The 12,500-nt window shown below is 46.9% G+C and overlaps 1 protein-coding gene across 1 annotated transcript in view; it reads right to left on the reverse strand.

Moving 5' to 3' along the window:
* The window catches only part of rsbn1 (round spermatid basic protein 1), a gene marked incomplete at both ends in the record, with an annotated part of 56,866 nt that overhangs the window by 1,738 nt on the left and 42,628 nt on the right, over positions 1–12,500 (reverse strand). Inside the window, 4 exon segments of the mRNA XM_084313296.1 lie at positions 1,737–1,845; positions 4,803–4,970; positions 7,441–7,583; positions 11,531–11,668. Of these exon segments, the coding sequence (XP_084169422.1) occupies positions 1,737–1,845; positions 4,803–4,970; positions 7,441–7,583; positions 11,531–11,668 (558 nt within the window).

Raw genomic sequence — 12,500 nt, forward strand, 5'->3', positions numbered from 1 at the left:
GAGGAGAGAGAGGAGAGAGAGGAGAGAGAGTGAGGAGAGAGAGAGGAGAGAGAGGAGAGAGAGGAGAGAGAGAGGAGAGGAGAGAGAGGAGGAGAGAGTGAGGAGAGAGAGGAGAGAGAGGAGAGAGAGAGGTGAGGAGGAGAGTGAGGAGAGAGAGAGGAGAGAGAGTGAGAGATGAGGAGAGAGGTGAGGAGAGAGAGAGAGACGAGAGAGAGAGGTAGAGAGTGAGGAGAGAGAGAGGAGAGAGAGGAGAGAGGAGAGGTGAGGAGAGGAGGGAGAGAGAGAGGAGAGGAGAGGAGAGAGAGATGAGAGAGAGGAGAGAGAGGAGAGAGAGTGAGGAGAGAGAGAGGAGAGAGAGGAGAGAGAGGAGAGAGAGTGAGGAGAGAGAGGAGAGAGAGAGAGGAGAGAGAGAGAGGAGAGAGAGGAGAGAGAGAGAGGAGAGAGAGAGGAGAGGAGAGAGAGGAGAGAGAAGGAGAGAGTGAGGAGAGAGAGAGGAGAGAGAGGAGAGAGAGAGAGGGAGAGAGGAGGGCCACCCACTGGACGCACTGCAGGGGGCAGCAGAGAGGCTTCATTTGATTTTTGATGTAAATAAATACAAACAATATAAAATCAAAACAAATCACTGATCTCTCAAGAAATTAAATGGAAACAAAAATAAATAAATAAACAAAACATAACTCAATTTACATGTTCGAAAAGGAGTAGGAAGAAGTATACACTTATTTAATGTAATTTATTGAACGCAATACTTCTCTACCATACTGGAAGAGAGATGACCACACAAGGCAAGGCTTCTATTAGGGAGAAAACACCCCAAATAACCCCCGAGTAGGTCACCCTGACAGGTAAGACGTCGCGCGACTATGATTTGGCACCACAAGTAAAATGAATGGAGGAAAACAGGTAAATGTAAGGGGGTAGGGATCAATAAGGGGGTAGGGATCAATAAGGGGGTAGGGATCAATAAGCTTAGCTTCCCTCTACTCCTTTTTTGTCAACATGTCAACTAACTACATTGCTCTTGACTTTTTGTTTATAATTTCTTTTTCATTCTGATTATTCTGTTTGACAAAGCTTGATATTATGATTTATTTAGAGGAATGTAAAGAATACATGTTCAAAAATAAACGTTTCATTAGGGATGTCCGATATTATCGGCCGACCGATATTATCGGCCGATATCGGCAGTAAAATGTGATATCGGAAAATATCGGTATCGGTTTAAAAAAAATAAAAACAATAACAATATTTGTTATATATATATATCCAGTGAAATTATTAGTTACCTGAAATTATTCAGTTTTTTGGGGGGGGGGGAAAACCCTGCATATATCGGTATCGGTTGATATCGGTTGATATCGGTATCGGAAATTAAGAGTTGGACAATATCGGTATATCGGTATCGGTAAAAAAGCCAATATCGAGCATCCCTAACAGTAATACAGTTACAGTTACCTTGGGCAGCAGCAAAGGGATGTGTGTTTTACGCTCCTCACGGGAGTGGTCGATCCAACGGAGGACGGTAAAAAAGCCAATATCGAGCATCCCTACTTTTCATTCATTCATTCACTCGAGGCGACCGCCTGAGGTTTTCGATAGGCTTTCGACCGGGGGCTCCTACCTGAGAGGGGGGGCTCCTACCTGAGAGAGCGGGGGGGGGGCTCCTACCTGAGACACCAGGGGGGGGGGGGGGGGGCTCCTACCTGAGACACCAGGGGGGGGGGGGGGGCTCCTACCTGAGAGACCGGGGGCTCGTAGACGTCCAGCTGCAGCCGCTGCACCACGGCGCTGAAGTCCTCCGCGTGGAAACACACGGCGTCCTTGGTGACCCGGGGCCGGTCGCTCCTGGAGAACAAACACTTACATTTAGTCACTTATCCAAAGCGACTTGAATGATATTATTGTAACTGAGGGGTTACAAAACCCTGACTGTATTAAAGATTGTGATAGATTAAACCACTGCTAGTTATGTACTTAGTATTACTGGCCAGACAGTACATCTAAATATGGCAGACACTCATAATAACACGGCACGGGACAAAGAAATATCATTGAGGGTATTTATTATTATGCAGTAAATGTACAGATATGAGAATTAGGGTCGCGCTTGTATGGCGAAGAATATGCATAAGTCAGTCAGTAGCAGAAGTCAGTGGGAATAGAATAATTCCTACGATGGGGTACTAGGCTAACGCCGCCTGGCGTAAGATGGCAATTATAGGGGCAACGCTGGTACCGCTGGAGACAAGGGGTTCCTCCCAGAGTTGTAAGCTCTGGAGGAGAGAGGAATGTTCGGATACTCAGTCTGATCAATTGAAGAAGAAGGGGATTCACGTACAGAATCCAGTCCTTGTAATCCAAAGCTCAGCATCAAAAGCAATAACTGTAATCCAATTGCACGATAGCAATGATGATAGCCAGCTAGCCTCGGTCCATGAGGCCAGCCCGAATGTAGATCCTCAAGGTGGTTAAATCCAAACGACAGTGGATATTAACGATGCTCTTCTCCAGGTAGTACGTTCCACAATCAATATAATCCAACCAATACTGGTTCTGCAATCGCCGCCGTCGGTTCTCATGTGCACATGTCCAGTAGGTTCTCCGACTAGGCCTCCTCGTGTGCTGGTACCAATGTATTTAGTCCATGCGCACTGGCTAAGGTCCACTAGCTAAACGAACGAACTGCTGGGTAATGCTGCACACGAACGAACTGCTGTTGGCACGATACACAATAATTAACGACTCTTTACTTCACATTAAGCTAAGTCGAACTTGACGTTACTGCATTAAATCTGACACTTTTACTATTCACTTCGCACATGGTTCTCAACGCTCTGTTAGACGCACTGCTTCTCACTACATTAGAATCACACTGAACTTGCTGAACAGCTACTGTTCGCACCTGCCGCCGTATAGATACTTAAGTGGCTTCCTAGTGCCAAACCTAACCACTTGCCCGGAATCAATGCGCTGCCAAGGGCATGTCCTGACTTGCCCAGACTCGCCCTTGAACCTGTCTGAGTGCGAGACTGCCTGGCGCCACCGTCAGGGGGCATTATCCATAAGGAAAGCGAATATTACTAGGATTTACACGCAGGCTTAAAGGGATATAACGTGTATATATAAATAATATACAAGGTATATAAAACAATAAATGTAGATTCTCAGCTTTAATCTGGCCCTTCACAACAATTATCATTATTGTTATTATAATTATGGTAATGGTTATTATTATGATATGGTATGAAGCTGTAAGGTGCACTTGAGCTGACCATTATGTTAAAATAAATATGAAGTTTGGAAGGGGGCAGGGCCAGCGGGTGTATCATGTTAAAGAAATTTAAAAGGAGGTTGGTGATATTGTGCCAAGATGAACTGTACCCCCATGTACAGTACGAAACAAAATGAATGAATGAATGAAAAACGTACAAGTTCTGTACAACAAGTCAGCAGGAAGGGTACAACTCTACAGTCTTGAGTGTATAGTAGTATAGACATATTAGCATAGTAGGTAGATTCCTTACTAGTAAAGTGCATGATATTATTAGACAAGAGGGAGCCTTTTCCACAATATCGTCTCTTGGGTCTACAGAGCAGGCGAGGCCAGACATTTACAAAGATAATACATGATCTCATGCCATTTACTTTGTGTGGTGTGTTACAACAATAAATAACTAAATGTTCTAAATAAATATCAATGTTGAAACTGAGAAGTTTGGACATACTGAAAAAAATAAATAACGTGGTATTACAGAGAGAGTTATGTACCGGAAAAAAGGTACCGTTGGGCAGGGGTGTAAAGTACTCGAGTAATTGTACTCCGTTACAATACTTAAGTACTGTTTTGGGGGATTTGTACTTTACTCAAGTATTATTAGGTTTGTATACTTCAGAGAAAAAAAACATACTTTTTACTCCTTACATTTAAAATGCAGACCTACAACGTACAAATCTTGCAGGTCCAACTATTTTAATTAGTATATTTGTTTCTCTGGCCGAACTAACGTTAAAGTTATTAATCCTGCGGCCACGCTTTATTTAAAAACAGCCAATCGAATCCCCATCAATGGGAAATGAACCCGCCCACACCCATGCTGATTGGTCCTTGTGCAAGACTAGAAAGTGGGGATCATTGATTAAACACCTGCTATCAGAAGAATAGACAGAAACATGTTTTTTTACTTTTACTTTTTAGTACTCAAGTACATTTAAAAGTAGAAACTTTTTTACTTTTACTCAAGTGTGTTTTTAGCCAGATACTTTTACTTGAGTAAGATTTTGAGACGGTATACCCATACTTCCACTTAATTCATAACTTTTGAACAATAGATGCTATTTCTAATCTGTCAGCGGTTCTATATTGCCAACAAGATTGTCTACATTCCATTCATTACACATACATCTGAAATAAGCAAGGAAAGTGCTTGAAAATAAATGTTTATCTTCCAAGTTTAATTTCAACAAGTTCAAGTGCAACTACATATGAACCATAATAATAAAAATGATGATGATAATCATACACTTGTTTTATATCATTGGAAAGCGCTAGTTGTTAGCTTCAGAATGGTACCAAATACGAGGTACTTTGAAATACCCAGTAACTAATAATCGATCACAAACCAATGCAAGTTCATGTTCAGGGATTTCCTAAATGGACCAGAGGATCCCAGAGCGTCAAGTATAATTTATGGGCACTTTTTACACCCCTGCCCGTTGGGTACCGATACCGAATTCCAGGAACTGGTACCGGCATCGGTTGGAATGTGAACCGGTACCCAGCCCCCTAGCGATTACAAACTCACCACTCCCCGAACTGCACCGCCTTCAGCACGCCCACCGCAGCCGTGCTCTGCCAGTCGAAGCTCTGGCCCACGTGATCTGCGTGCGCCCTGGTCCGGTCCTCGAACAGCACCTCTCTGGGCTCGCTGGCCCGCGGCAAGTAGTGCAGGTTCTTGATCTCGTTCATGGACCTGGCGGTGATGGGGGGGGGGGGGGGGGGAGAAGCCGATAAGTTCCCTATAAATTATATACTTGCTCACCGGGAGAGAAGCCGTTGCGAGATAAGTTATACGGTGTGCGCTGGGCTATGTTCCCCAGGTCCTATGTTCCCCAGGTCCTATGTTCCCCAGGTCCTATGTTCCCCAGGTCCTATGTTCCCCAGGTCCTATGTTCCCCAGGTTCTATGTTCCCCAGGTCCTATGTTCCCCAGGTCCTATGTTCCCCAGGTCCTATGTTCCCCAGGTCCTATGTTCCCCAGGTCCTATGTTCCCCAGGTCCTATGTTCCCCAGGTCCTATGTTCCCCAGGTCCTATGTTCCCCAGGTCCTATGTTCCCCAGGTCCTATGTTCCCCAGGTCCTATGTTCCCCAGGTCCTATGTTCAGGTCCTATGTTCCCCAGGTCCTATGTTCCCCAGGTCCTATGTTCCCCAGGTCCTATGTTCAGGTCCTATGTTCCCCAGGTCCTATGTTCCCCAGGTCCTATGTTCCCCAGGTCCTATGTTCCCCAGGTCCTATGTTCCCCAGGTCCTATGTTCCCCAGGTCCTATGTTCCCCAGGTCCTATGTTCCCCAGGTCCTATGTTCCCCAGGTCCTATGTTCCCCAGGTCCTATGTTCCCCAGGTCCTATGTTCCCCAGGTCCTATGTTCCCCAGGTCCTATGTTCCCCAGGTCCTATGTTCCCCAGGTCCTAACCCTAACCCTAAGTGGATAAAAAAATATATATAAAAGTAGCGATGACACATTTGAGAGTGGCGTCTTCTTCTAAAGATGATCTGTGTGCTCCAGTACCTTCTCTTTTCCATAGCAACGAGACTTGCTTTTATTCATTTACATTTACATTTAGTCATTTAGCTGACGCTTTTATCCAAAGCGACTTACAAGTTCTGTACGACAAGCCATCAGGAAGGGCACAACTCTATCAGCTGAGTAACAATGTTCATCAAAGTGTTGAGTGCTACAGTGTAGGTTAGTTTATTAGGACAAGTGCATGACAGTAAGGTTAGTTAGGGTTAGATTTTTTTTTTTTTTTTTTTTTTTTTTATTCAGATAATGGTTGAAGAAGTGAGTCTTTAGTCGACGGCGAAAGATTGGACGTGTTTAGGCGACTTCTCTTTGATGACCCTCCCGGAGCTTGGATAGGAGTAGGTCTGAGGCGGCCAGAAGATGCAGAGCGTAGGGGTCTTGAGGGTGTGTAGTTAGAGACCATTGACCGGAGGTAGGCGGGAGCAGTTCCCTTTGCCGCACGGTATGCTAGGTCAAGGGCCTTGAAGCGGATTCATGCAGCAATGGGGAGCCAGTGCAGGTCCCTAAGAAGTGGGGTGACATGGGCCGACTTCGGTAGGTTTGAGATCAGGCGGGCCGCTGCGTTCTGAATGAGTTGAAGAGGCTTGGTGTTAGTGGCCGGGAGGCCAGCGAGCAGTGCGTTGCAGTAGTCGAGGCGGGAGATGACTGTTGATTGGACGAGGAGTTGGGTGGCTTCTTTTGTCAGGAAGGGGCGTATCCTTCTGACGTTGCTCAGGAGGAATCGGCAGGTTCTGGTTGTCGCTGCGATGTGAGCAGAGAAGTTCAACTGGTCGTCGAGGACAACACCAAGGTTCTTGGCGGTCGGGGACGCGGTCACAGCTGCATTCTCGACTGTGATGGAAAGGTCGGTCAGGGGGGAGGATTTGGCCGGCAGGTGGAGCAATTCTTTAGTTGATGCAAGGACTAACACACTCTTAAGGAGTGTATGTGAATACAGTATAGACCCCACATTTAGCTGTATTTAGGTAAGGGGAAAAGTACGGATTTGAGGCTTTAAAGTGGGCGGTTAGGTGGCGTAGCGGAGATTGCGTTCGTCACCAACCCCGGAGATGTGAGCTGGATTCGCCTGTTCGAATCCAGCTCACAGCTCCGGGGTTGTCACCAGCTGGGCTGGCCGTTCACACTAACACAACATGCAGTATTAGAGGGTGGGAGAAGCTGGCGGGGTGGGTCCGGGTCGTTGTAAACAGCGACTCCTACAGTTCGGTCGGGGCGCCTGCTCAGCGAGGATAGGACCTGAGTGGGGTAGTGTGATCCTTCCACACGCTACACCCTCTCAGGGAGGATCCGCGCTGCCAGGTGAAAAGAAGCGGTTGATTGGCTGGACGTGTGTCGGAGGAAGCACGTGGTAGCCTCCACTCTCCCAGACCCACTGTGGGGGGTAAGTGCGCAGCGACCAGGAAGGGGATCGGGAATTGGCATAACGACTAACATTGGGATGGGAGAAAAATCGGAGGAAAATGGAGGGGGAAAAAGATAAAAAAAAAGAAGAAAAAAAAAGACAGGGGAGGGGAGCATTGGCACGGCTAAATTGGGATGGGGAGAAAAATAGAAAAATGGAGGAGAAAAAGTGGATAAAAAAAAAGAAAAAGAAATATAAATAAAACCCCAACAATAACCCTGGACTGTCTGCAGTACCTGCGTCGCCTGAAGGGGGCCTTGGGCGGGTCTGCGGTCGGCACCATCTGCTCCCCGGGCCGCACCCACATGATGGGCCCGTCGTCACTCTGGGAGCGGCAGTCCAGCCGGAGGCCCGAGAGGGTGCCCCAGGGCAGGGTCATCTGGGGGCAGAGGTCAGAGGTCAGAGAGGCTGCCCCAGGGGAGGGTCATCTGGGGGGGGGGGCAGAGGTGAGAGGTCAGAGAGGCTGCCCCAGGGCAGGGTCATCTGGGGGCAGAGGTCAGAGGTCAGAGAGGCTGCCCCAGGGGAGGGTCATCTGGGGGGGGGGGCAGAGGTGAGAGGTCAGAGAGGCTGCCCCAGGGCAGGGTCATCTGGGGGCAGAGGTGAGAGGTCAGAGAGGCTGCCCCAGGGCAGGGTCATCTGGGGGCAGAGGTGAGAGGTCAGAGAGGCTGCCCCAGGGCAGGGTCATCTGGGGGGCAGAGGTGAGAGGTCAGAGAGGCTGCCCCAGGGCAGGGTCATCTGGGGGGCAGAGGTGAGAGGTCAGAGAGGCCAGGGCCGAGGTCAACCACTTAACCCTTTCACTACCACACTACAGAAGGTTAACCCTTTCACTACCACACTACAGAAGGTTAACCCTTTCACTACCACACTACAGAAGGTTAACCCTTTCACTGCCACACTACAGAAGGTTAACCTTTCACTACCACACTACAGAAGGTTAACCTTTCACTACCACACACCGGAAGGTTAACCCTTTCACTACCACACTACAGAAGGTTAACCTTTCACTACCACACTACAGAAGGTTAACCTTTCACTACCACACTACAGAAGGTTAACCCTTTCACTACCACACTACAGAAGGTTAACACTTTCACTACCACACTACAGAAGGTTAACCTTTCACTACCACACTACAGAAGGTTAACCCTTTACTATCACACTACAGAAGGTTAACCTTTCACTACCACACTACAGAAGGTTAACCCTTTACTATCACACTACAGAAGGTTAACCCTTTCACTACCACACTACAGACGGTTAACCTTTCACTACCACACTACAGATGGTTAACCCTTTCACTACCACACTACAGAAGGTTAACCTTTCACTACCACACTACAGAAGGTTAACCCTTTCACTACCACACTACAGAAGGTTAACCTTTCACTACCACACTACAGAAGGTTAACCCTTTCACTACCACACTACAGAAGGTTAACCCTTTCACTACCACACTACAGAAGGTTAACCATTTCACTACCACACTACAGAAGGTTAACCCTTTCACTACCACACTACAGAAGGTTAACCATTTCACTACCACACTACAGAAGGTTAACCCTTTCACTATCACACTACAGAAGGTTAACCTTTCACTGCCACAATACAGACGGTTAACCCTTTCACTACCACACTACAGAAGGTTAACCCTTTCACTATCACACTACAGAAGGTTAACCTTTCACTGCCACAATACAGACGGTTAACCCTTTCACTACCACACTACAGAAGGTTAACCTTTCACTACCACACTACAGAAGGTTAACCCTTTCACTACCACACTACAGAAGGTTAACCTTTCACTACCACACTACAGAAGGTTAACCTTTCACTGCCACAATACAGACGGTTAACCCTTTCACTACCACACTACAGAAGGTTAACCCTTTCACTGCGACAATAAAGACAGTTAACCCTTTCACTACCAACTACAGAAGGTTCACCCTTTCACAAACACACCACATAAGGTTAACCCTTTCACTACCACACTACAGACGGTTAACCCTTTCACTACCACACTACAGAAGGTTAACCCTTTCACTGCGACAATAAAGACAGTTAACCCTTTCACTACCACACTACAGAAGGTTCACCCTTTCACAACCACACCACATACGGTTAACCCTTTCACTACCACACTACAGACGGTTAACCCTTTCACAACCACACTACATAAGGTTAACCCTTTCACTACCACACTACAGATGGTTAACCCTTTCACTACCACACTACAGAAGGTTAACCTTTCACTACCACACTACAGAAGGTTAACCCTTTCACTGCCACACTACAGAAGGTTAACCTTTCACTACCACACTACAGAAGGTTAACCTTTCACTACCACACTACAGAAGGTTAACCCTTTCACTACCACACTACAGAAGGTTAACCCTTTCACTACCACACTACAGAAGGTTAACCATTTCACTACCACACTACAGAAGGTTAACCCTTTCACTACCACACTACAGATGGTTAACCTTTCACTACCACACTACAGAAGGTTAACCATTTCACTACCACACTACAGAAGGTTAACCCTTTCACTATCACACTACAGAAGGTTAACCTTTCACTGCCACAATACAGACGGTTAACCCTTTCACTACCACACTACAGAAGGTTAACCCTTTCACTATCACACTACAGAAGGTTAACCTTTCACTGCCACAATACAGACGGTTAACCCTTTCACTACCACACTACAGAAGGTTAACCTTTCACTACCACACTACAGAAGGTTAACCCTTTCACTACCACACTACAGAAGGTTAACCCTTTCACTACCACACTACAGACGGTTAACCCTTTCACTACCACACTACAGAAGGTTAACCCTTTCACTGCGACAATAAAGACAGTTAACCCTTTCACTACCACACTACAGAAGGTTCACCCTTTCACAACCACACCACATACGGTTAACCCTTTCACTACCACACTACAGACGGTTAACCCTTTCACAACCACACTACATAAGGTTAACCCTTTCACTACCACACTACAGATGGTTAACCCTTTCACTACCACACTACAGAAGGTTAACCTTTCACTACCACACTACAGAAGGTTAACCTTTCACTACCACACTACAGAAGGTTAACCCTTTCACTACCACACTACAGAAGGTTAACCTTTCACTACCACACTACAGAAGGTTAACCCTTTCACTACCACACTACAGAAGGTTAGCCCTTTCACTACCACACTACAGAAGGTTAACCTTTCACTACCACACTACAGAAGGTTAACCTTTCACTACCACACTACAGAAGGTTAACCCTTTCACTACCACACTACAGAAGGTTAACCTTTCACTACCACACTACAGAGGGTTAACATTTCACTACCACACTACAGAAGGTTAACCTTTCACTACCACACTACAGAAGGTTAACCCTTTACTATCACACTACAGAAGGTTAACCTTTCACTACCACACTACAGCAGGTTAACCCTTTCACTACCACACTACAGCAGGTTAACCCTTTCACTACCACACTACAGAAGGTTAACCTTGCACTACCACACTACAGAAGGTTAACCCTTTACTACCACACTACAGAAGGTTAACCCTTTCACTACCACACTACAGAAGGTTAACCCTTTCACTACCACACTACAGAAGGTTAACCTTGCACTACCACACTACAGAAGGTTAACCCTTTACTATCACACTACAGAAGGTTAACCCTTTCACTACCACACTACAGAAGGTTAACCCTTTCACTACCACACTACAGAAGGTTAACCTTTCACTACCACACTACAGAAGGTTAACCCTTTCACTACCACACTACAGAAGGTTAACCTTGCACTACCACACTACAGAGGGTTAACCTTTCACTACGGAGAGGTCGTCCCCACTGACCTTGAGACACGGAGAGGTCGTCCCCACTGACCTTGAGAAACGGAGAGGTCGTCCCCACTGACCTTGAGGTCGTCCCCACTGACCTTGAGAAACGGAGAGGTCGTCCCCACTGACCTTGAGAAACGGAGAGGTCGTCCCCACTGACCTTGAGAAACAGAGAGGTCGTCCCCACTGACCTTGAGAAACGGAGAGGTCGTCCCCACTGACCTTGAGAAACAGAGAGGTCGTCCCCACTGACCTTGAGAAACGGAGAGGTGGTCCCCACTGACCTTGAGAAACGGAGAGGTCGTCCCCACTGACCTTGAGAAACGGAGAGGTGGTCCCCACTGACCTTGAGAAACGGAGAGGTCGTCCCCACTGACCTTGAGAAACGGAGAGGTCGTCCCCACTGACCTTGAGAAACGGAGAGGTGGTCCCCACTGACCTTGAGAAACGGAGAGGTCGTCCCCACTGACCTTGAGAAACGGACACTCCTCCAACATGTCCAGGAACTCGGGGAAGAAGTCGCCCACCTCCTCGTCCACGGCCCCCACCAGACTGATCTGCCTCATGGGGCCGGCCCGGTACGTCCCCGAGCAGTAGGTCCGGCTCACCTGGAGGAGGGGGGGGGGGGTTACTATGGCAGCCGTGGTCTGGCACACACAAGGCCCTGCGGCACCGTGAGCTCAACACAAACCCGTGGTCCACATGTCATCACAGTGTTCTGTGGGACGTACAGCTACTAGGGGTGTAGAGGGTGAGGGTTTCAGAGCGGCTGTGTACCGAACTAATACACCGGTGTGTTAACCCAGTGTTTCCCCTATATGCATTCAGCAGCGGCGCCCGCTGCTATGAACTAGACTATTAAAAAAAAATTATATATTTTTTTTTGGCATTTCATTTGGGCTCGCCGGGCTTCATTGGGGTGCTTCATGTAAAAGACTGACCTGAGGAAAAGGCTGCAGGGAGAAAGCACTGCAGTCTAGTCAATTTTGTGTTTTGAGCACAAAGTTCATCATAGATTTAGCCTCTTTATTTTGCTCTCAAAGTGCACCAGATTGATGCATTTAACTTTAAAATGTAAAAAAAACTAAAAAAAAAAGTTGCCAGACCCCCCTAGAGGCACAGCACCGCTGCTGAATTTTTTTTCAAGGGAAACACTGAAAACCACTAACGACCGCCCAACAGGTTTTTTTTTTTTTCCAGAATCTAATATAATTATTATTATAATAACTTTTTTTTACAAGTCGATTATTAATTTCAATATAGAATATTCGTTGACAGCCCTATAAGTAGAATTAGTTACTGCACACGACATCACCCCTGAGTGGAACGAAAACCCGTACCGAACCGTGACTTCAGAACCGAGGTACATACCGAACCGTGGTTTTTGTGTACCGTTACACCCCTAGTTACACCCCTAGTTACACCCCTAGTTACACCCCT

This window comes from Notolepis coatsorum, assembly GCF_963971535.1.
Source record: "Notolepis coatsorum genome assembly, chromosome: 4".
Lineage (NCBI taxonomy): Eukaryota > Metazoa > Chordata > Actinopteri > Aulopiformes > Paralepididae > Notolepis > Notolepis coatsorum.